The following is a 27516-nucleotide window of genomic DNA, read 5'->3' as shown; positions in this document are numbered from 1 at the left end:
GAGGAAGGCTGTGCTTCTCTGGTCTCAGCTCTGATGTCAAACCCCTCACACCTGCGAGAGCTGGATCTGAGTAACAATGACCTGAAGGATTCAGGACTGAAACTGCTCTCTGCTGTACTGGGGAATCCCCACTGTAAACTGGAGACTCTGAGGTCAGTATTCCTGTAGTTGGTCAACAAGTGATAACTGTTCACCAGATCCACATGTGTTTACCAGACACACATAGTCCACACCATAAAGTTTTAAATTTGGTGCTTCTCCAGCATTTTCAATTTGATATATGTTTTTAAATTAGTTGACAGTATATAATGTCATATTTTATTTGAGGGTGTTTTCATACATATCTGTTTTACCGTTTAGAAATCAAAGCACTTTATGTGCTTGTCTTCCCATTTGAAGAAGTCTTAATTATTTGGACAAATTCACTTATATTGTATTAAATTAGTCATAAGTTTAGTATTTGGTCCCATATTCCATGCCTGCAGTGATTACATCAAGCTTGTGATTCTACAAACTTGTTGAATTCATTTGCAGTTTGTCTTGGTTGTGTTTTGGATTATGTTTTTCCCAATAGAAACTGAATGCTGAATAATGTCCTGTCATTTTGGAGTCACTTCACTTGTATTGTCAGTAAGAATAGAAGATGTTTCTGAATGAATTGTGAATAATGACGAATAACAAAGTTAAAGAGGCACAAAGATCAGAAAAAATGCTAACCTCCCCTGTTAATGGTAATGGTAAGAGGTTAGCATGTTTTGTTGTAGCCTCTGTTATTGGTAATGGTGATAGGTTAGCATGTTTTGTTGTAGCCTCTGTAACGTTCTCACTCATTATTATTCTTGATTCATTCATGATTTGTATTAATAATTGCATCATCAGGATTAATTGAGTAGTGTTTAGAAACATTTTATTTACTCACTTAGAAATAAAATGACTCCAGTCAACATTCACCATTCAGTTACTTTTGGGCAAAACGTAACCCAAAACACAACCAAAACAAACTGCAAATGAGTTTGGGTCCAAATACTAAACTTTTGACTACTTTAATACACTATAAGTCAATTGGTCAGAATACTTATGACTTCTTCAAATTGGGGGTCTAGATACATAAAGTGCTTTAACTTCTAAACGTGAAACAGATATGTATGAAATACCCTTAAAGAAAAGGTGACATTATATACTGTCACCTCATATAAAACATTTGATCTGAAATCTAAAATGCTGGAATATAGAGCCACATTTAAAATGTTAGCTTCACTGTCAATATAGATATGGCGTGGACTGTATACTCAATACAATCTAAATCTGATACCTCACTGTCTGTCTTTTGACTGATAATGCTTTTTAAACTGGTCTGGTCAGTCTACTCAAATATTTGTACTATATAAAAGCAATACTTTGATAATTTGTAACTTCTATTAATGATACATTAATTTCTGAATAGATATGGCAGGTTTCAGGACACTGATGTATCTGAAAACATAGAAAAAATATACTACCACTATTTTCACCAACAAAGAATAGCAGTGTGGTTTTAATATAATTTTACTCTTTGCAGGCTGTCACGCTGTTTAGTCACAGAGGAAGGCTGTGCTTCTATGGCCTCAGCTCTGAGGTCAAACCCCTCACACCTGAGAGAGCTGGACCTGAGCTACAATCACGCAGGAGACTCAGGAGTCAGACTGCTCTCTGCTGCACTGGAGGATCCACACTGCAGACTGGAGAAACTCAAGTATGTAGAGGGTTTATGTCAATGTTCATATCATTTACAGACATGTTTGACTTATCAGGCTAGTTAAGACAAACATTCTTACCACCACTTGGACAAAGTTATATGCTGAGTGTGTGTGTGTGTGTGTGTGTGTGTGTGTGTGTGTGTGTGTGTGTGTGTGTGTGTGTGTGTGTGTGTGTGTGTGCACGTGTGTTTGCACTTGTGTGTTTGTGTGTGTGTGAGTTCAGGTGTATCCCTCAATGACTGTCTGTTCTTCTGCTTACCGCTACAGTGTGGAACATGGTGGAGAGAACACAATGAAACCTGGTCTTAGAAAATGTGAGTGTTGACTGCTGTGAAGAATATGACTAAGAATAAGTCTTAATTCAAGTTAAGTCAAAGTCAAAGACCACCATCTTTACTTACTTGGTCATATTAAATATCAGCTGTAGTTCTACAGAAGCAGAAATCAGGGACACCAAAGTTTACGAAGAGTTGCTTTGACATTGTGTGCGTCTGTGTACGTCTGTGGCGCGTTTGTATTACATCAGAAATGTGTGTTTGTGTTCTTGCATACATAGAGGTGTGTGTGTGTGTGTAATTAATGTGAATAAGTGTGTTTTATATTACCATACAGAATAACATTATCATTCAACAAGTCTCAAGTTACCTTAAAACCTGTTTGGGAAACTAGCAAACAGCCAGTGAACTTGCAGCGCGCCAAATTCAAAAACAGAAGTACTCATAATAAAAACTCATAGAACATACAAGTGTTATACATCAGCTTAAAGATAAACTTCTTGTTTATCCAAACGCTGTGTCAGATTTCAAAAAGGCTTCACGGCGAAAGCGCGTCCCGCGTACAAAAGCAAACCAACATTTTACAGCCAGGTAGAGGAGTCACAAAAGTCAGAAATAGCGATAAAATTAATCACTTACCTTTGATGATCTTCATATGGTTGCACTCACAAGACTCCATGTTACACAATAAATGTTCGTTTTGTTCAATAAAGACCCTCTTTATGTCCAAAAACCTCAATTTTATTAGCTTGTTTTGTTCAGGAATCAATTGGCTCAAAAGGCGATCACAACAGGCAGACGAAATATCCAAAAAGTACCAGTAAAGTTCATAGAAACATGTCAAACGATGTTTATAATCAATACTCTGGTTGTTTTTGTAATTAATAATCGATAATATTTCAACCGGACAACTTCGTCAACATAAAAGAAAAACAAGAAAGGTGTGCTCTCATTCGCACGCACCAAACACCTCTGGAAATTTCCACAGTCCACTTATTGAAAGTGGTCCTCCTCCCTCATTTTTCAGAATAAAATCCTGAAACAATGCCTAAAGACTGGTCACATGTAGTGGAAGCCATAGGGAACGCGATCTGGGTCATAACCCTTTATATGGTGGATTGGCTTTCAATGAAAACCAGCCATTTCAAAATAAAGGCCCTTCCTGGATGGATTTTCCTCAGGTTTTCGCCTGCTATATCAGTTCTGTTATACTCACAGACAATATTTTAACAGTTTTGAAAACTTTAGAGTGTTGTCTATCCAAATCTGTGCATATCCTAGCATCTGGGCCTGAGTAACAGGCAGTTTACTTCGGGCACGCTTTTCATCCAGTTGTGAAAATTCTGCCCCCTTTCCCAAACAGGTTTTAACAGTTTGATCCCTAGAAACATCTACATTAAATTAATTAGTGAAAAGTGAGTTAACATTCTAATGTGAATGATGATGATTTCTAATATTGTGTCTGGTTTCATCCACCAGATGTCTGTGATCTCACACTGGACCTAAACACAGTAAACAGACGACTTTCTCTGTCTGTGAAGAACAGAAAGGTGATATGTAGGAGAAAGAAGCAGCCGTATCCTGATCACCCAGAGAGATTTGAGGAATGTGTACAGGTGCTGTGTAGAGAGGCTCTGACTGGGCGCTGTTACTGGGAGGCAGAGTGGAGAGGGGGAGGGGCTGTTATAGGAGTGACATATAAAGGAATCAACAGGAGAGGAGAAGGTGAGGACTGTTGTCTTGGATACAATGACAAGTCCTGGGGTCTGTTCTGCTCTGAGAACAGTTACAGAGCCTATCACAATTATAAACTCACTACCATAGACGTCCCCTCCTGCAGCTCCCACAGAGTAGGAGTGTATCTGGACTGGCCAGCCGGCACTCTGTCCTTCTACAGAGCCTCCTCTGACACACTGACCCACCTGATCACATTCACCTCCACATTCACTGAGCCCCTCTATCCAGGGTTTTGGGTTTGGGATGATTCCTCAGTGACCCTGTAAATAATAACCTGACACACACACACACACACACTGGACATATACACATACTGGACACACACAGACGCTGGACACACGCGCACACTCACTGGACACACACACTGGACACACACACTGGACACACTACACAGAGGACAGTGAACACGAGGACACTGGACACAAACACACTGGACACACACACGCTGGACACACACTGGACACACACACACACACACTGGACACACACACACACACACACACTGGACACACACACACACACACACACATACTGGACTCAGACATACTGGACTCACACAAACAATGGACTCACACACACTGGACTCACACACACACTGGACACAGACACACAGAGGACAGACACACACACTCACACACACTGGACTCACACACACACACACTGACACACACACTAGAGTCATACACACTGGACTCATACACACACACTAGAGTCATACACACTGGACTCACACACACACACTAGAGTCAAACACACTGTACTCACACACACACACTAGAGTCATACACACTGGACTCTCACACACACACACACACACACACACACACACACACACACACACACACACACTGATGCACACACACACACTCGCTGACACAAACACATAGCAACTGGAATCATACACACTTGACTCATACACACTGCCATGACGTGGCCCTCTTTGGGTATAGCATGTGCCATCCCCCTCTCTCCTCTCCAACACCCAGGTTCTGTCAGAGTTTCACAGTAGAACAAAGGAACTTCTTCTACATCACAGAACTTGAGAACTGAACAATATCCATGTTATCTGAAGAGTTATTACTTTATAATCTGAAGATTTTCCTTGGTGCCCCGACTTCCTAGTTAATTACATTTACATGATTAGTTTAATCATGTAATAATAATTACAGAGAATTGATTTGATAAAATAACAGTCTTCACTTTCATGATTATAAAGACACAACATAACTCAAACTGCCTTGGTTTAAATATAGACAATTTCTGTAAAGATAAAAACGTTTAACACTTATAAATCATGAGCCTCATCTTGAGGAGTCACCTGTAACAGTATTCATAAAGAGTAGGATAGCTGATCTAGGATCAGTTTAGCCTTTTAGATCATAATGAATCAGATTACATGGAGAGGGGGGATCTGATTCTAGATCATAATGAATCAGATTACATGGAGAGGGGGGGGGGATCTGATCCTAGATCATAATGAATCAGATTACATGGAGAGGGGGGGATCTGATCCTAGATAATAATGAATCAGATTACATGGAGAGGGGGGACCTGGTCCTAGATCATAATGAATCAGATTACATGGAGAGGGGGACCTGATCCTAGATCATAATGAATCAGATTACATGGAGAGGAGGGACCTGATCCTAGATCATAATGAATCAGATTACATGGGCAGGGGAAGCTGATCCTAGATCATAATGAATCAGATTACATGGAGAGGAGGACCTGATCCTAGATGATAATGAATTAGATTACATGGAGAGGGGGACCTGATCCTAGATCATAATGAATCAGATTCAATGAGAGAGGGACCTGATTCTAGATCATAATGAATCAGATTACATGGAGAGGAGGGACCTGATCCTAGATCATAAGGAATCAGATTACATGGGCAGGGGTATCTGATCCTAGATCATAATGAATCAGATTATATGGAGAGGGGGGACCTGGTCCTAGATCAGAATAATTCAGATTACATGGAGAGGAGGGACCTGATCCTAGTTCATAACGAATCAGATTACATGGGCAGGGGAATTTGATCCTAGATCATAATGAATCAGATTACATGGAGAGGGGGGACCTGGTCCTAGATCATAATGAATCAGATTATATGGAGAGGATGGACCTGATCCTAGATCATAATGAATCAGATTACATGGAGAGGAGGGACCTGATCCTAGATCATAATGAATCAGATTATATGGAGAGGATGGACCTGATCCTAGATCATAATGAATCAGATTACATGGAGAGGAGGGACCTGATCCTAGATCATAATGAATCAGATTATATGGAGAGGATGGACCTGATCCTAGATCATAATGAGTCAGATTACATGGAGAGGAGGAACTGATCCTATATCGTAATGAATCAGATTACATGGAGAGGGGGGACCTGATACTAGATCATAATGAATCAGATTACATGGACAGGGAGACCTGATCTTAGATCATAATGAGTCAGATTACATGGAGAGGGGGGACCTGATCCTAGATCATAATAAATCAGATTACATGGAGAGGAGGACCTCATCCTAGATCATAATCAAACAGATTACATGGAGAGGAGGGACCTGATCCTAGATCATAATGAATCAGATTAGATGGAGAAGAGGGACCTGATCCTAGATCATAATGAATCAGATTACATGGAGAGGAGGGACCTGATCATAGATCATAATGAATCAGATTACATGGAGAGGGGGGACCTGATCCTAGATCATAATGAATCAGATTACATGGAGAAGGGGGACCTGATCGTAGATCATAATGAATCAGATTATATGGAGAGGAGGACCTGATCCATAATGAATCAGATTCAGTGAGAGAGGGACCTGATCCTAGATTATAATGAATCAGATTACATGGAGAGGGGGCACCTGATCCTAGATCATAATGAATCAGATTACATGGAGAGGGGGGACCTGATCCTAGATCATAATGAATCAGATTACATGGAGAGGAGGAACTGATCCTAGATCATAATGAATCAGATTACATGGAGAGGGGGGACCTGATACTAGATCATAATGAATCAGATTACATGGACAGGGAGACCTGATCTTATATCATAATGAGTCAGATTACATGGAGAGGAGGGACCTGATGCTAGATCATAATAAATCAGATTACATGGAGAGGAGGATCTGATCCTAGATCATAATGAATCAGATTCAGTGAGAGAGGGACCTGATCCTAGATTATAATGAATCAGATTACATGGAGAGGAGGGACCTGATCCTAGATCATAAGGAATCAGATTACATGGTCAGGGGAATCTGATCCTAGATCATAATGAATCAGATTACATGGAGAGGGGGTACCTGGTCCTAGATCATAATAAATCAGATTACATGGGCAGGGGAATCTGGTCCTAGATCAAAATGAATCAGATTACATGGAGAGGAGGAACTGTTACTAGATCATAATGAATCAGATTACATGGAGAGGAGGACCTGATCCTAGATCATAATGTATCAGATTACATGGAGAGGGGGACCTGATAATAGATCATAATGAATCAGATTCTATGAGAGGGGGGACCTGATCCTAGATTATAATGAATCAGATTACTTGGAGAGGAGGACCTGATCCTAGATCATAATGAATCAGATTCTATGAGAGAGGGACCTGATCCTAGATTATAATGAATCAGATTACATGGAGAGGAGGACCTGATCCTAGATCATAATGAATCAGATTACATGGAGAGGGGGGACCTGATCCTAGATCATAATGAATCAGATTACATGGAGAGGGGGGACCTGATCCTAGATCATAATGAATCAGATTACATGGAGAGGAGGAAGTGATATTAGATCAAAATCAATCAGATTACATGGACAGGGAGACCTGATTTTAGATCATAATGAGTCAGAATACATGGGGAGGGGGGACCTGATCCTAGATTATAATAAATCAGATTACATGGAGAGGAGGACCTCATCCTAGATCATAATGAATCAGATTACATGGAGAGGAGGGACCTGATCCTAGATCATATTGAATCAGATTACATGGAGAGGAAGACCTGATCCTAGATCATAATGAATCAGATTACATGGAGAGGGGGGACCTGATCCTAGATCATAATGAATCAGATTACATGGAGAGGAGGACCTGATCCTAGATCATAATGAATCAGATTCAATGAGAGATGGACCTGATCGTAAATTATAATGAATCATATTACATGGAGAGGAGGACCTGATCCTAGATCAAAATGAATCAGATTACATGGAGAGGAGTGGCCTGATCCTAGATCATAATGAATCAGATTACATGGAGAGGGGGACCTGATCCTAGAACATATTGAATCAGATTACATGGAGAGGAGGACCTGATCCTAGATCATAATGAATCAGAATCAATGAGATAGGGACCTGATCCTAGATCATAATGAATCAGATTACATGGAGAGGAGGGACCTGATCCTAGATCATAAGGAATCAGATTACATGGGAAGGGGATTCTGATCCTAGATCATAATGAATCAGATTACATGGAGAGGGGGGACCTGGTCCTTGATCATAATGAATCAGATTACATGGAGAGGAGGGACCTGATCCTAGATCATAATGAATCAGATTACATGGGCAGACAAATTTGATCCTAGATCATAATGAATCAGATTACATGGAGAGGGGGACCTGGTCCGAGATCATAATGAATCCGATTACATGGGCAGGTGAATCTGATACTACATCATAATGAATCAGATTACATGGCGAGGGAGACCTGATCCTAGATAATAATGAATCAGATCCAATGAGAGAGGGACCTGATCCTAGATTATAATGAATCAGATTACATGGAGAGGAGGACCTGATCCTAGATCATAATGAATCAGATTACATGGAGAGGGGGGGACCTGATACTAGATCATAAAGAATCAGATTACATGGACATTGAGACCTTATTTTAGATCATAATGAGTCAGATTACATGGAGGGGGGGACCTGATCCTAGATCATAATGAATCAGATTACATGGAGAGGAGGACCTCATCCTAGATCAGAATAAATCAGATTACATGGAGAGGAGGACCTCATCCTAGATCATAATGAATCAGATTACATGGAGAGGAGACACCTGATCCTAGATCATAATGATTCAGATTACATGGAGAGGAGGACCTGATCCTATATCATAATGAATCAGATTACATGGAGAGGAGGGACCTGATCCTAGATCATAATGAATCAGATTACATGGAGAGGGGGGACCTGATCCAAATCATAATGAATCAGATTACATGGAGAGGAGGACCTGATCCTAGATCATAAGAATCAGATTACATGGAGAGGAGGACCTGATCCTAGATCATAATGAATCAGATTATATGGAGAGGGGGACCTGATCCTAGATCATATTGAATCAGATTACATGGAGAGGGGGGACCTGATCCTAGATCATTTTGAATCATATTACATGGAGATGGGGACCTGATCCTAGATCATAATGAATCAGATTACATGGAGAGTGGGGACCTGGTCCTAGATCATAATAAATCAAATTACATGGAGAGGATGGACCTGATCCTAGATCATAATTCATCAGATTACATGGGCAGGGAGACCTGATTTTAGATCATAATGAGTCAGATGACATGGGGAGGAGGACCTGATCCTAGATCATAATGAATCAGATTCAATGAGAGAGGGACCTGATCCTAAATTATAATGAATCAGATAACATGGAGAGGAGGACCTGATCCTAGATCAAAATGAATCAGATTACATGGAGAGAAGGGACATGATCCTAGATCATAATGAATCAGATTACATGGAGAGGGGGACCTGATCCTAGATCATATTGCATCAGATTACATGGAGAGGAGGACCTGATCCTAGATCATAATGAATCAGATTCAATGAGAGAGGGACCTGATCCTAGATCATAATGAATCAGATTACATGGAGAGGAGGGACCTGATCCTAGATCATAAGGAATCAGATTACATGGGAAGGGGAATCTGATCCTAGATCATAATGAATCAGATTACATGGAGAGGGGGACCTGGTCCTTGATCATAATGAATCAGATTACATGGGCAGACAAATTTTATCCTAGATCATAATGAATCAGTTTACATGGAGAGGGGGGACCTGGTCCGAGATCATAATGAATCCGATTACATGGGCAGGGGAATCTGATCCTACATCATAATGAATCAGATTACATGGCGAGGGGGACCTGATCCTAGATCATAATGAATCAGATCCAATGAGAGAGGGACCTGATCCTAGATTATAATGAATCAGATTACATGGAGAGGAGGACCTGATCCTAGATCATAATGAGTCAGATTACATGGAGAGGGGGGATCTGATCCTAGTTCATAATAAATCAGATTACATGGAGAGGAGGACCTCATCCTAGATCATAATGAATCAGATTACATGGAGAGGAGGGATCCTGATCCTAGATCATAATGAATCAGATTACATGGAGAGGGGGGACCTGATCCTAGATCATAATGAATCAGATTACATGCAGAGGGGGGACCTGATCCTAGATCATAATGAATCAGATTACATGGAGAGGAGGACCTGATCCTAGATCATAATGAATCAGATTACATGGAGAGGAGCGACCTGATCCTAATTCATAATGAATCAGATTACATGGAGACGAGGACCTGATCCTAGATCATGATGAATCAGATTACATGGAGAGGAGGACCTGATCCTAGATCATAATGAATTAGATTTCATGGAGAGGGGGACTTGATCCTAGATCATATTGAATCAGATTACATGGAGAGGGGGGACCTGATCCTAGATCATAATGAGTCAGATTTCATGGAGAGGGGGGGGGATCTGATCTTCGATCATAATAAATCAGATAACATGGAGAGGGGGGACCTGATACTAGATCATAAAGGATCAGATTACATGGACAGGGAGACCTTATTTTAGATCATAATGAGTCAGAATACATGGGGAGGGGGGACCTGATCCTAGATTATAATAAATCAGATTACATGGAGAGGAGGACCTCATCCTAGATCATAATGAATCAGATTACATGGAGAGGAGGGACCTGATCCTAGATCATATTGAATCAGATTACATGGAGAGGAAGACCTGATCCTAGATCATAATGAATCAGATTACATGGAGAGGGGGGACCTGATCCTAGATCATAATGAATCAGATTACATGGAGAGGAGGACCTGATCCTAGATCATAATGAATCAGATTCAATGAGAGATGGACCTGATCGTAAATTATAATGAATCATATTACATGGAGAGGAGGACCTGATCCTAGATCAAAATGAATCAGATTACATGGAGAGGAGTGGCCTGATCCTAGATCATAATGAATCAGATTACATGGAGAGGGGGACCTGATCCTAGAACATATTGAATCAGATTACATGGAGAGGAGGACCTGATCCTAGATCATAATGAATCAGAATCAATGAGATAGGGACCTGATCCTAGATCATAATGAATCAGATTACATGGAGAGGAGGGACCTGATCCTAGATCATAAGGAATCAGATTACATGGGAAGGGGATTCTGATCCTAGATCATAATGAATCAGATTACATGGAGAGGGGGGACCTGGTCCTTGATCATAATGAATCAGATTACATGGAGAGGAGGGACCTGATCCTAGATCATAATGAATCAGATTACATGGGCAGACAAATTTGATCCTAGATCATAATGAATCAGATTACATGGAGAGGGGGGACCTGGTCCGAGATCATAATGAATCCGATTACATGGGCAGGTGAATCTGATACTACATCATAATGAATCAGATTACATGGCGAGGGAGACCTGATCCTAGATAATAATGAATCAGATCCAATGAGAGAGGGACCTGATCCTAGATTATAATGAATCAGATTACATGGAGAGGAGGACCTGATCCTAGATCATAATGAATCAGATTACATGGAGAGGGGGGACCTGATACTAGATCATAAAGAATCAGATTACATGGACATTGAGACCTTATTTTAGATCATAATGAGTCAGATTACATGGAGGGGGGGGACCTGATCCTAGATCATAATGAATCAGATTACATGGAGAGGAGGACCTCATCCTAGATCAGAATAAATCAGATTACATGGAGAGGAGGACCTCATCCTAGATCATAATGAATCAGATTACATGGAGAGGAGACACCTGATCCTAGATCATAATGATTCAGATTACATGGAGAGGAGGACCTGATCCTATATCATAATGAATCAGATTACATGGAGAGGAGGGACCTGATCCTAGATCATAATGAATCAGATTACATGGAGAGGGGGGACCTGATCCAAATCATAATGAATCAGATTACATGGAGAGGAGGACCTGATCCTAGATCATAAGAATCAGATTACATGGAGAGGAGGACCTGATCCTAGATCATAATGAATCAGATTATATGGAGAGGGGGACCTGATCCTAGATCATATTGAATCAGATTACATGGAGAGGGGGGACCTGATCCTAGATCATTTTGAATCATATTACATGGAGATGGGGACCTGATCCTAGATCATAATGAATCAGATTACATGGAGAGTGGGGACCTGGTCCTAGATCATAATAAATCAAATTACATGGAGAGGATGGACCTGATCCTAGATCATAATTCATCAGATTACATGGGCAGGGAGACCTGATTTTAGATCATAATGAGTCAGATGACATGGGGAGGAGGACCTGATCCTAGATCATAATGAATCAGATTCAATGAGAGAGGGACCTGATCCTAAATTATAATGAATCAGATAACATGGAGAGGAGGACCTGATCCTAGATCAAAATGAATCAGATTACATGGAGAGAAGGGACATGATCCTAGATCATAATGAATCAGATTACATGGAGAGGGGGACCTGATCCTAGATCATATTGCATCAGATTACATGGAGAGGAGGACCTGATCCTAGATCATAATGAATCAGATTCAATGAGAGAGGGACCTGATCCTAGATCATAATGAATCAGATTACATGGAGAGGAGGGACCTGATCCTAGATCATAAGGAATCAGATTACATGGGAAGGGGAATCTGATCCTAGATCATAATGAATCAGATTACATGGAGAGGGGGACCTGGTCCTTGATCATAATGAATCAGATTACATGGGCAGACAAATTTTATCCTAGATCATAATGAATCAGTTTACATGGAGAGGGGGGACCTGGTCCGAGATCATAATGAATCCGATTACATGGGCAGGGGAATCTGATCCTACATCATAATGAATCAGATTACATGGCGAGGGGGACCTGATCCTAGATCATAATGAATCAGATCCAATGAGAGAGGGACCTGATCCTAGATTATAATGAATCAGATTACATGGAGAGGAGGACCTGATCCTAGATCATAATGAGTCAGATTACATGGAGAGGGGGGATCTGATCCTAGTTCATAATAAATCAGATTACATGGAGAGGAGGACCTCATCCTAGATCATAATGAATCAGATTACATGGAGAGGAGGGATCCTGATCCTAGATCATAATGAATCAGATTACATGGAGAGGGGGGACCTGATCCTAGATCATAATGAATCAGATTACATGCAGAGGGGGGACCTGATCCTAGATCATAATGAATCAGATTACATGGAGAGGAGGACCTGATCCTAGATCATAATGAATCAGATTACATGGAGAGGAGCGACCTGATCCTAATTCATAATGAATCAGATTACATGGAGACGAGGACCTGATCCTAGATCATGATGAATCAGATTACATGGAGAGGAGGACCTGATCCTAGATCATAATGAATTAGATTTCATGGAGAGGGGGACTTGATCCTAGATCATATTGAATCAGATTACATGGAGAGGGGGGACCTGATCCTAGATCATAATGAGTCAGATTTCATGGAGAGGGGGGGGGATCTGATCTTCGATCATAATAAATCAGATAACATGGAGAGGGGGGACCTGATACTAGATCATAAAGGATCAGATTACATGGACAGGGAGACCTTATTTTAGATCATAATGAGTCAGATTACATGGCGAGGGGGGGATCTGATCCTAGATCATAATAAATCAGATTACATGGAGAGGAGGTCCTGATCCTAGATCATAATGAATCAGATTACATGGAGAGGAGGGACCTGATCCTAATTCATAATGAATCAGATTACATGGAGACGAGGACCTGATCCTAGATCATAATGAATCAGTTTACATGGAGAGGAGGACCTCATCCTAGATCATAATGAATCAGATTACATGGAGAGGAGGGACCTGATCCCAGATCATAATAAATCAGATTACATTGAGAGGAGGACCTCATCCTAGATCATAATGAATCAGATAACATGGAGAGGAGGGACCTGATCCTATATCATAATGAATCAGATTACATGGAGAGGAGGGACCTAATCCTAGATCATAATGAATCAGATTACATGGAGAGGATGGACCTGATCCTAGATCATAATGAATCAGATTACATGGAGAGGGGGGACCTGATCCTAAATCATAATGAATCAGATTACATGGAGAGGGGGGACCTGATCCTAGATCATAATGAATCAGATCACATGGAGAGGGGGACCTGATCTTAGATCATATTGAATCAGATTACATGGAGAGGGGGGACCTAATCCTAGATCATAATGAATCAGACTCAATGAAAGAGGGACCTGATCCTAGATTATAATGAATCAGATTACATGGAGAGGAGGGACATGATCCTAGATCATACGGAATCCGATTACATTTGAAGGGGAATCTGATCCTAGATCATAATGAATCAGATTACATGGAGAGGGGGGACCTGGTCCTAGATCATAATTAATCAGATTACATGGAGAGGAGGGACCTGATCCTAGATCATAATGAAACAGATTACATGGGCAGAGGATTTTGATCCTAGATCATAATGAATCAGATTACATGGAGAGGGGGGACCTGGTCCGAGATCATAATGAATCCAATTACATGGGCAGGGGAATCTGATAATAGATCATAATGAATCAGATTCATGGAGAGGAGGACCTGATCCTAGATCATAATGAATCAGATTACATGGCGAGGGGGACCTGATCCTAGATCATAATGAATCAGATCCAATGAGAGAGGGACCTGATCCTAGATTATAATGAATCAGATTACATGGAGAGGAGGACCTGATCCTAGATCATAATGAATCAGATTACATGGAGAGGGGGGACCTGAGACTAGATCATAAATAATCAGATTACATGGACAGGGAGACCTTATTTTAGATCATAATGAGTCAGATTACATGGACAAGGGGGGGGGGATCTGATCCTAGTTCATAATAAATCAGATTACATGGAGAGGAGGACCTCAACCTAGATCATAATGAATCAGATTACATGGAGAGGAGGACCTGATCCTCGATCATAATGAATCAGATTACATGGAGAGGAGGGACCTGATCCTAGATCATAATGAATTAGATTACATGGAGAGGGGGACTTGATCCTAGATCATATTGAATCAGATTACATGGAGAGGGGGGACCTGATCCTAGATCATAAGGAATCAGATTACATGAGCAGGGGAATCTGATCCTGGATCAAAATAAATCAGATTACATGGAGAGGCGGGACCTGGTCCTAGATCATAATGAATCAGATTATATGGAGAGGATGGACCTGATCTTAGATCATAATGAATCAGATTACATGGACAGGGAGACCTGATCTTAGATCATAATGAGTCAGATTACATGGAGAGGGGGGACCTGATCCTAGATCATCATAAATCAGATTAAATGGAGAGGAGGACCTCATCCTAGATCATAATGAATCAGATTACATGGAGAGGAGGGACCTGATCCTAGATCATAATGAATCAGATTACATGGAGAGAAGGGACCTGATCCTAGATCTTAATGATTCAGATTACATGGAGAGGAGGGACCTGATCCTAGATCATAATGAATCAGATCACATGGAGAGGGGGACCTGATCTTAGATCATATTGAATCAGATTACATGGAGAGGGGGACCTGATCCTAGATCATAATGAATCAGATTACATGGAGAGGGGGGACCTAATCCTAGATCATAATGAATCAGACTCAATGAAAGAGGGACCTGATCCTAGATTATAATGAATCAGATTACATGGAGAAGAGGGCCCTGATCCTAGATCATACGGAATCCGATTACATTTGAATGGGAATCTGATCCTAGATCATAATGAATCAGATTACATGGAGAGGGGGGACCTGATCCTAGATCGTAATGAATCCGATTAAATGTAGAGGAGGATCTGATCCTAGATCATAATGAATCAGATTCATTGTGAGAGGGACCTGATCCTAGATTATAATGAATCAGATTACATGGAGAGGAGGGACCTGATCCTAGATCATAAGGAATCAGATTACATGAGCAGGGGAATCTGATCCTGGATCATAATAAATCAGAGTACATGGAGAGGCGGGACCTGGTCCTAGATCATAATGAATCAGATTATATGGAGAGGATGGACCTGATCTTAGATCATAATGAATCAGTTTACATGGACAGGGAGACCTGATCTTAGATCATAATGAGTCAGATTACATGGAGAGGGGGGACCTGATCCTAGATCATCATAAATCAGATTAAATGGAGAGGAGGACCTCATCCTAGATCATAATGAATCAGATTACATGGAGAGGAGGGACCTGATCCTAGATCATAATGAATCAGATTACATGGAGAGAAGGGACCTGATCCTAGATCTTAATGATTCAGATCCAATGAGAGAGGGACCTGATCCTAGATTATAATGAATCAGATTACATGGAGAGGAGGACCTGATCCTAGATCATAATGAATCAGATTACATGGAGAGGGGGGACCTGAGACTAGATCATAAATAATCAGATTACATGGACAGGGAGACCTTATTTTAGATCATAATGAGTCAGATTACATGGACAGGGGGGGGGATCTGATCCTAGTTCATAATAAATCAGATTACATGGAGAGGAGGACCTCATCCTAGATCATAATGAATCAGATTACATGGAGAGGAGGGACCTGATCCTAGATCATAATGAATCAGATTACATGGAGAGCAGGGACCTGATCCTAGATCATAATGAATCAGATTACATGGAGAGGAGGGACCTGATCCTAGATCATAATGAATCAGATTACATGGAGAGGGGGGACCTGATCCTAGATCATAATGAATCAGATTACATGGAGAGGAGGACCTGATCCTAGATCATAATGAATCAGATTACATGGAGAGGAGCGACCTGATCCTAATTCATAATGAATCAGATTACATGGAGACGAGGACCTGATCCTAGATCATAATGAATCAGGTTACATGGAGAGGAGGACCTGATCCTCGATCATAATGAATCAGATTACATGGAGAGAAGGGACCTGATCCTAGATCTTAATGATTCAGATTACATGGAGAGGAGGGACCTGATCCTAGATCATAATGAATCAGATCACATGGAGAGGGGGACCTGATCCTAGATCATAATGAATCAGATTACATGGAGAGGTGGGACCTAATCCTAGATCATAATGAATCAGACTCACTGAAAGAGGGACCTGATCCTAGATTATAATGAATCAGATTACATGGAGAAGAGGGACCTGATCCTAGATCATACGGAATCCGATTACATTTGAAGGGGAATCTGATCCTAGATCATAATGAATCAGATTACATGGAGAGGGGGGACCTGATCCTAGATCGTAATGAATCAGATTAAATGTAGAGGAGGACATGATCCTAGATCATAACGAATCAGATTCATTGTGAGAGGGACCTGATCCTAGATTATAATGAATCAGATTACATGGAGAGGAGGGACCTGATCCTAGATCATAAGGAATCAGATTACATGAGCAGGGGAATCTGATCCTGGATCATAATGAATCAGATTACATGGAGAGGCGGGACCTGGTCCTAGATCATAATGAATCAGATTATATGGAGAGGATGGACCTGATCTTAGATCATAATGAATCAGATTACATGGACAGGGAGACCTGATCTTAGATCATAATGTGTCAGATTACATGGAGAGGGGGGACCTGATCCTAGATCATCATAAATCAGATTAAATGGAGAGGAGGACCTCATCCTAGATCATAATGAATCAGATTACATGGAGAGGAGGGACCTGATCCTAGATCATAATGAATCAGATTACATGGAGAGAAGGGACCTGATCCTAGATCTTAATGATTCAGATTACATGGAGAGGAGGGACCTGATCTTAGATCATATTGAATCAGATTACATGGAGAGGGGGGACCTAATCCTAGATCATAATGAATCAGACTCAATGAAAGAGGGACCTGATCCTAGATTATAATGAATCAGATTACATGGAGAGGAGGGACCTGATCCTAGATCATAAGGAATCAGATTACATGAGCAGGGGAATCTGATCCTGGATCATAATAAATCAGATTACATGGAGAGGCGGGACCTGGTCCTAGATCATAATGAATCAGATTATATGGAGAGGATGGACCTGATCTTAGATCATAATGAATCAGATTACATGGACAGGGAGACCTGATCTTAGATCATAATGAGTCAGATTACATGGAGAGGGGGGACCTGATCCTAGATCATCATAAATCAGATTAAATGGAGAGGAGGACCTCATCCTAGATCATAATGAATCAGATTACATGGAGAGGGGGACCTGATCCTAGATCATAATGAATCACATTACATGGACAGGGGGACCTGATCCTAGATCATAATTAATCAGATTACATGGAGAGGGGGACCTGATCCTAGATCATAATGAATCAGATTACATGGAGAGGAGGACCTGATCCTAGATCATAATGAATCAGATTACATGGAGAGGGGGAACCTTATCCTAGATCATAATGAATCAGATTACATGGAGGGGGGGACCTGATCCTAGATCATAATGAATCAGATTACATGGAGAGGGGGACCTGATCCTAGATCATAATGAATCAGATTACATGAAGAGGGGGACCTGATCCTAGATCAGCTCTGAGACACTGCCTTTATGAATTAGGGCCCAGGAGTCACCAGGGCCAACTGTAAATTGCTCTGGATAAGAGCGTCTGCTCAATGACTAAAATGTAAAATGAGTCACCAGGACAGGCATTGACAGGACGGTCACAGCCACACGTTCACTGGTTAGGTAGGACACAAGATAACTGTTAGATAGGAACAACAGTAATGATACATGGTTAGGTAGGACACAAGATAACTGTTAGATAGGAACAACAGTAATGATACATGGTTAGGTAGGACACAAGATAACTGTTAGATAGGAACAACAGTAATGATACATGGTTAGGTAGGACACAAGATAACTGTTAGATAGGAACAACAGTAATGATACATGGTTAGGTAGGACACAAGATAACTGTTAGATAGGAACAACAGTAATGATACATGGTTAGGTAGGACACAAGATAACTGGTAGATAGGAACAACAGTAATGATACATGCCCTCAATGTGAAGTGACATTAATCCATAAATACAGAGCACAAGTACAACCCTTTTTATATAAACCTTTTAAGGTAGTAAGAAAATAAACATTCACTTAATATTTCAATAAAGAAGTCAATAAATCACCTGCTAGCAATAACTAGCGTGACATTACAGTGCACTGATTGACGGTGCTAGTTAGCTCGTCATTAACATGGCTAGCTAAGCTAGCAGACACTTGATTAACTTGCAGAAATATGCTTTAAATACAACATACATATATACATAGTCACATTCGCTATTGACTTTGCGATATATGACCCAGTTTTCCAGATACACTATAGTGTTTTACAGTTTTAAACAGTTTGTATGTCCATCAGAAGGAGACCTGCTCTCAGAATATCTCTGACTGAACAGCAGGCAGACCAACTTTCCAAATAGGAGAGAAGCACTCAAAACCCACTACTTGTTCTTTCAAGGAAAATAATACAAAAATAATGGTAAGTCTGAAGACCTCTGGTATTAACAACCTTACTACAATGGCAGCAAATATTTTTTATGAATTCAACAACACATAATGAAAGGAACGTTATTAATATCACCCCTCTTTCTGAGGTGAATGGTTTCACCCACTACTCTCCCGGAACTGCGGTGTTCTCTGATATCCACGTTGCGCACTTCGCGAGGGAGTTTGATGGAAACTCTACATTTTCACTTTGTCACACATGCACCTTTGATATCCCGTTCACGAGTATCATATTCCTAATTTCAATTCATATGGGTTAAATTGAATAGTAACTGAAATCTGGACACTGACTGTAGGCCTATAAACTAATATAATATGAAATGCAGAATTATGCATTTCTTGCATTTAAATGAAACAACAAATGTTAATTTAGGGGTGGAGAAATATTATTTATTTCAGTATCTCTTGAGATAATGTGGATGAGAGTGTGAGGTGTTATCTTTGACACTATGATGCAAGCAGACAGTATTGTCAACCTTATCAGAAACGTGTTTCATCGCTTTCTCAGCTTTTCATTTCCTTAAAACCCTTCAGACTGATGACATATGGACATTTTGCACAGGACCAATCTTTCCACTGTTTTGAAGTTATTGTGTTTTCTCCCCAGTCCCTAAACTAAACGGTCAACTTTACCAGTGTTAACTAGTAGATTACTAATGCATTCATTCTATCAATGTAAAACATTATTCTGGAGAGAACTACTTTATTTAGTCTATCAATGTAAACATTATACTGGAGAGAACTACTTTATTTAGTCTATCAATGTAAACATTATTCTGGAGAGAACTACTTTATTTAGTCTATCAATGTAAAACATTATTCTGGAGAGCACTGCTTTATTTAGTCTATCAATGTAAAACATTATTCTGGAGAGAACTATTTAATTTAGTCTATCAATGTAAAACATTATTCTGGAGAGAACTACTTTATTTAGTCTATCAATGTAAAACATTATTCTGGAGAGAACTACTTTATTTAGTCTTCTGGGGCAACAATTTATGCCAGAAGAGAAGCTGCATGTATCAAACTATAATTGACAAACAAATGCCCTACCAAATGTTGAAAATTATTAACAGAAATGTATCTAAATTGTAGCCAGTAGGTTATACAGTCCAGTATAGAGTATCAAACTGCACAGATAGCCTACTTTTTGAATTCGATTTTTTTTGACAATCAAATGAAAACATAATATGTGAACAGCCTGAGCAGACAGCAGAAACAACAGTAAATGGTATAAGATATGATGAGATCATCATCACAACACATATAATATGTGAACAGCCTGAGCAGACAGCAGAAACAACAGTAAATGGTATAAGATATGATGAGATCATCATCACAACACATATAATATGTGAACAGCCTGAGTAGACAGTAGAAACAACAGTAAACGGTATAAGATATGATGAGATCATCATCACAACACATATAATATGTGAACAGCCTGAGTAGACAGTAGAAACAACAGTAAACGGTATAAGATATGATGAGATCATCATCACAACACATATAATATGTGAACAGCCTGAGTAGACAGTAGAAACAACAGTAAACGGTATAAGATATGATGAGATCATCATCACAACACACATAATATGTGAACAGCCTGAGTAGACAGTAGAAACAACAGTAAATGGTATAAGATATGATGAGATCATCATCACAACACATATAATATGTGAACAGCCTGAGCAGACAGCAGAAACAACAGTAAATGGTATAAGATATGATGAGATCATCATCACAACACATATAATATGTGAACAGCCTGAGCAGACAGCAGAAACAACAGTAAATGGGATAAGATATGATGAGATCATCACAACACATATAATATGTGAACAGCCTGAGTAGACAGTAGAAACAACAGTAAATGGGATAAGATATGATGAGATCATCACACAACACATATAATATGTGAACAGCCTGAGTAGACAGTAGAAACAACAGTAAATGGTATAAGATATGATGAGATCATCATCACAACACATATAATATGTGAACAGCCTGAGTAGACAGTAGAAACAACAGTAAATGGGATAAGATATGATGAGATCATCATCACAACACATATAATATGTGAACAGCCTGAGTAGACAGCAGAAACAACAGTAAATGGGATAAGATGTGTACATCCATCAATTTAAAAACACAATACTTCAGAGTATGTAGAAAAATAACGAGATATTGGTGTGCATGTAAACGTGGTCACTGTTGTTGTAAAGTCTAGTTACAGCAGGTGTTTACTGCCATCTAGTGGAAGATACCAAGAATACAGACAGACACAAATGTCAAGTTCAATAGCCTCGTTCAAGCATTGTACAAGTCCCTACACACAGAGTCCGGGGAACAGCCCAGCTAGTCGATTACCTATCAATTAGACTCTGAAACAAGTCCCTACACACGGAGTCTGGAGAACAGCCCAGCTAGTCGATTACCTATCAACTAGACTCTGTAACAAGTCCCTACACACGGAGTCCGGGGAACAGCCCAGCTAGTCGATTACCTATCAACTAGACTCTGTAACAAGCAGTTTTCAAAGTGGAAACTAATCAGTAGCCCTGCATGTTATAAGGTAGGCTATTTAGATTGTTATTATGGAGAAACCTATTTTACAACCCTTTTTTCCATAAAACATATTAACGCTCTAGAACCGATGCACATTAAGAAATGAGGTGACAAAACACAGGAAAACTACTTTAGGAGCTCTAGAGATAAGGTGACAAAACACAGGAAAACTACTTTAGGAGCTCTAGAGATAAGGTGACAAAGCACAGGAAAACTACTTTAGGAGCTCTAGAGAGCGTTAGATAAATTCGCTCTGAGGTGGTTTAAACTGCGTTATAATGTCGACTTTGCTGATGGAAAACCATATCATGCGGAGGTTTTTACGAATGCTCAGTTATTGGGTCTCTGGAGTGGAAATGTGAAATGAAAGTTCTGGGACTCCATCATGTGCTTCTGTTCTGAGAAAAACTCCACAATGAAACTGACATTGAATGTGGAGAATGAAACATCTGTTGGCTGTCAAGTAGCCTATTAATCGTTATGCCTATCTAGTCTACTGTAGCCTACCATTTAATACTATAAATATGTTGAAATGACAGGAGTCATTGCAAATCATTTTGTGCCACTTGTGTAGCCAACCTGGAGCTGGTAAACTGATTTAATAAATAGCCTATAACTTCAGTTTATTGTTGTTGTAGCCTTGCGTTATTATTCAACTATTAATGTCCATGTTGAGTTAATTCAATTGGAAGTTATCGAGTGTTACCATGGTAACAGTTCTATCTCAATGGCTGATCAGATGTTAGAATGCATTAGATTGAAGGTAACAGTTCTATCTCAATGGCTGATCAGATGTTAGAATGCATTAGATTGAAGGTAACAGTCAGATCAGGTTACAGGTAATAAAACCCTGGCTGTTGTTGACAAGCATCGACCTGTTCAGTTCATAACCATAGTATTAATATTAGATTCATAGACCTGTTCAGTTCATTACCATAGTATTAATATTAGATTCATAGACCTGTTCAGTTCATTACCATAGTATTAATATTAGATTCATAGACCTGTTCAGTTCATTACCATAGTATTAATATGAGATTCATAGACCTGTTCAGTTCATTACCATAGTATTAATATTAGAGTCAGTGATTGAAATTACAACCCCCATCCTCAGTAGCCTATTCCAGCAGGCTACTGGGCAACAGAAGCACTTCTTACCTCAAAATCGCCTTGCTATTCATGTTAAAACTTCTTATGGATCCCTTCGCACGCCAATCCCGTTAACAGGATTGATTTGACAACACCCAGTGAAATTGCAGCGCACCAAATTCAAAAACAGAAATACTCATAATAATAATAATTCATAAATCATACAAGTGTTAAACATCGGTTTAAAGCTGAACTTCTTGTTAATCCAGCCGCAGTGTCAGATTTCAAAAAGGCTTTACGGCGAAAGCAAACCATGCGATTATCTGAGGACAGCGCCCAGCATACCAACACATGAAAATCAGATTTCAACCTGCCAGGCGCGACACAAAAGTCAGAAATAACAATATAATTCATGCCTTACCTTTGAAGATCTTCTTCTGTTGGCACTCCACTATGTCCATTAAACATCACAAATGGTCCTTTTGTTCGTTTAATTCTGTCGTTATATCTCCAAAATGTCTGTTTATTTGGCGCGTTTGATTCAGAAAATACACCGGTTCCAACTCGCCCAACATGCTACAAAGTATCTAATAAGTTACCTGTAAACTTGGTCCAAACATTTCAAACAACTTTCCTAATCCAACTTTAGGTATTTTAAAACGTAAATAATCGATAAAATTTAAGATGGGATAAATTGTGTTCAATAGCGGATAAAATGAAAGTGGAGCGAGCTCCAGGTCACGCGCCCCAAACAAAACAGTCCACTTGGCTTTACACTCAGAAAGGAAATGGCTACTTCATTACTCAAAAGAAAAACATCAACCAATTTCTAAAGACTGTTGACATCTAGTGAAAGCTATAAGAATTGCAACCAGGTCCCTCATAAAACTAGTTCCTCATAGAAACCTAATTGAAAAGACAGTGACTTCAATTATTTTTTTCCTGGATTGTTTGTCCTCTGGGTTTCGCCTGCCAAATAAGTTCTGTTATACTCACAGACATAATTTTAACAGTTTTAGAAACTTTAGAGTGCTTCATATCCAAATCTACCAATTATATGCATATCCTAGCTGGGCCTGAGTAGCAGGCAGTTTACTTTGGGCACACTTTTCATCCGGCTATGAAAATAGTGCCCCCTAGCCTTAAGAAGTTTTAAATGAATGAATCTGTCAATTTGAACTAAGCAAGCTGGTAAATCATATTTCCCAGGCTACTGCAGTCTATCTGATATAAGATGTAGGCCTACCAGGGGCTAGTTTACTACTGCAGTCTATCTGATATAAGATGTAGGCCTATCAGGGGCTAGTTTACTACTGTAGTCTACCTGATATAAGATGTAGGGGCTATTAGTTAGTTTTCAGGCCTTGTGGGCGAGTTTTGAGTAGTCATTGGGCTAGAAAAAGTAATTGCATTAAATCACATGACTGTTTGGATGTGTCTGTTAGTACATTTTCTACTTCTAAGAGATAATGAATAAAATAATTAATTGTCACTGTGTTAACCACAACCAACATGTTGGATCTCTGTTTAGGGCTCAGTGCTCTATAATGAGTCACTCTTGGGAGAGAGATCAGGGGGTCCCTGCCTCTAAAATGAGTCTCTCTGGGGAGAGAGAGGAGGGGGGCCCTGCCTCTAAAATGAGTCTCTCTGGGGAACATGACACCAAAACTAAGAGGTGAGTTGAAAATATTGTTTAAGATGTATTTAAAAAAAAAAAAAAATGTTTTATCAGAAATGATTGCTTATGGGTACATTCTATATAACTGTTCTAGATTTTAGATCAATTAAATAAAATAAAATTGTATTATCCACATGCACCGAAAACAACAGGTGTAGACCTTAAAGTGAAAAGCTTACTTATGAGCCCCTAACCAACAATGCAGTAAAAACCATGTATGGATAAGAATAAGAAATAAATTCAACAAGTAATTAAAGATCAGCAGAAAATAACAATAGCGAGACTATATACAGGGGGGTACCGGTACAGAGTCAGGTAATATGTACATGTGGATAGAGTTATTAAAGTGACTGTGCATAGATGATAACAACAGAGAGTAGCAGCGGTGTAAAAGAGGGGGGGGGGCAATGCAAATAGTCTGGGTAGCCATTTGATTAGATGTTCAGGAGTCTTATGGCTTTGGGGTAGAAGCTGTTTAGAAGCCTCTTGGACCTAGACTTGGCACTCCGGTGGCGCTTACAGTGTGGTAGCAGAGAGAACAGTCTATGACTAGGGTGGCTGGAGTCTTTGACAATTTTTAGGGCCTTCCTCTGACACCGCCTTGTATAGAGGTCCTGGATGGCAGGAAGCTTGGCCCCAGTGATGTACTGGGTTGTTCGCACTACCCTCTTGTCGTGACGTTGTATTAGTTAATGTGACGACTGTTGCTCATCGAATGATTAACGGTTTATAATTGCGTGATTAAATGAATTAAGCAATGAATCAAGCAATTATTAACTCATCAACCTGGGGCACCATGGGAACAGTATTTTGATTGAGTTTCTATTTCCCAAATTAACTCAAAGGATATCAGAATATCGTTTTTACAACAGTCGCTAAATTAATCAACCTCTTGTCTCATGTCTGAACGTCGCATAATCCGGGAATCTGCACGGACCCAGGTCCCACCAATGAGTTTACCACACCAATCTTAGTTGATTATTTATTTACTAGCAAGCTAAAATGATGATAAAAATACACATACACAAAACACAGTATAGCTATTGATTAGGACTTAGTATAACGGGCCAACACACTATGGCACGTGTTACCCAAGATGGGGATTTAGAAGAGAGAGAAACCAAGAAAGTACACGAGAGAAATATACATTTGGGTTCATTTGTCAGCCATGCTTATTTAAACCTAGCCTTGCCCCGAACTGCCGCTCTTATGGGTCAGTATATAATGATGTAATTACGTGTTGCAGGTCTCAGGTGGTAAGCTCCGCGTGGGTCGTTTAGGCTTCTCAATGACGCACTTCTCCGGCGCAACTCTCTGGTTGTCCTCACGATGTCAGTGTCCTTCTTGGCTTAGTGGTCTGATCCCTCGCGGTCTTCTGAGGACAGACAGCTCTGTAGCTCAGAGCTCACAGCTTCGGACTCGAACGGTGTAGATACCACGATTCAATGGAGAGTGGAGGCTGGGTGGTTCGGCTTGAATTCACCCGCTTAGACACAGCTACTCGTCAGTAGCTCGTGTAGAAAAAGATTTCTTTGTCTTCAACCTTGTTTCGTTTTGGGGTTCGTTGACTTTGTTAGACCTTCGCTGCAGCTTGGGGTCAATTAGTCTCATATGTTAATTCTTCACTCTCCTGTCTTATACCCTCGGATCAGAAGTGGGCGTAACCGCCTTTAGGGCAATTCTCTGGGCGGACCAAGTTAAGGGGCAAGGCCTAGATTTTGACTAAAATCCTATTTTAGACACTACCTTCACATCTCATCTTTACCAAAACATTCTCTTTGATTTGGATATTTTCCACACAACGTACAATGTATAAACATCAGGCATATACTGGGAAAACTCTTAAAGGTACAATGTTTTCATAATAACGTCATCTCTTAACCTTTAATAACAATTCAAAAGTTACATACATTTTCATATTCCACCTCTCGTCATGACCACCATTGTGGCTGACGGAAACCATTGTTCCAAAGTCCCTTTATTGCATGTTTAATGTTCTGAGGCCAGTTCTCCATAGTGAGAGGACAAAGGAATTTCTCAGTGGCCTAAGGTTTATTATGGGCGTGAGGTGTCATAAAACCCCCCACATCTTCAGACCCCTAGATCTCTCCTCTTGTTTTGCTTTCGCTGTAAAGCCATTCTGAAATCGGACAGTGTGGTTAGATTAACCTCTATGGGCATCTCCGGCGCGGCCCACGCTTGGATTGCGTCCTACCTGACAGGTCGCTCCTACCAGGTGGCGTGGCGAGAATCTGTCTCCGCACCATGCGCTCTCACCACTGGTGTCCCCCAGGGCTCTGTTCTAGGCCCTCTCCTATTCTCGCTATACACCAAGTCACTTGGCTCTGTCATATCCTCACATGGTCTCTCCTATCATTGCTATGCAGACGACACACAATTAATCTTCTCTTTTCCCCCTTCTGATAACGAGGCGGCGAATCGCATCTCTGCATGTCTGTCAGACATATCAGTGTGGATGACGGATC

At 40.2% G+C, this 27516-nt stretch overlaps 1 protein-coding gene across 1 annotated transcript in view; it reads left to right on the top strand.

Moving 5' to 3' along the window:
* The window catches only part of LOC123743362 (ribonuclease inhibitor-like), a gene marked incomplete at its 5' end in the record, with an annotated part of 40752 nt that continues 13236 nt past the window's right edge, over nt 1-27516 (top strand). Inside the window, 2 exons of the mRNA XM_045719562.1 lie at nt 1-152; nt 1559-1732. Coding sequence (XP_045575518.1) covers nt 1-152; nt 1559-1732 — 326 coding nt within the window. The remainder of the gene's footprint in view (nt 153-1558; nt 1733-27516) is intronic.

Source organism: Salmo salar, chromosome ssa06 (assembly GCF_905237065.1).
Source record: "Salmo salar chromosome ssa06, Ssal_v3.1, whole genome shotgun sequence".
Classification (NCBI taxonomy): Eukaryota; Metazoa; Chordata; class Actinopteri; order Salmoniformes; family Salmonidae; genus Salmo; species Salmo salar.
Note: the sequence above shows the minus strand (reverse complement) of the source record. Positions and strands in the feature narration are given on the sequence as shown.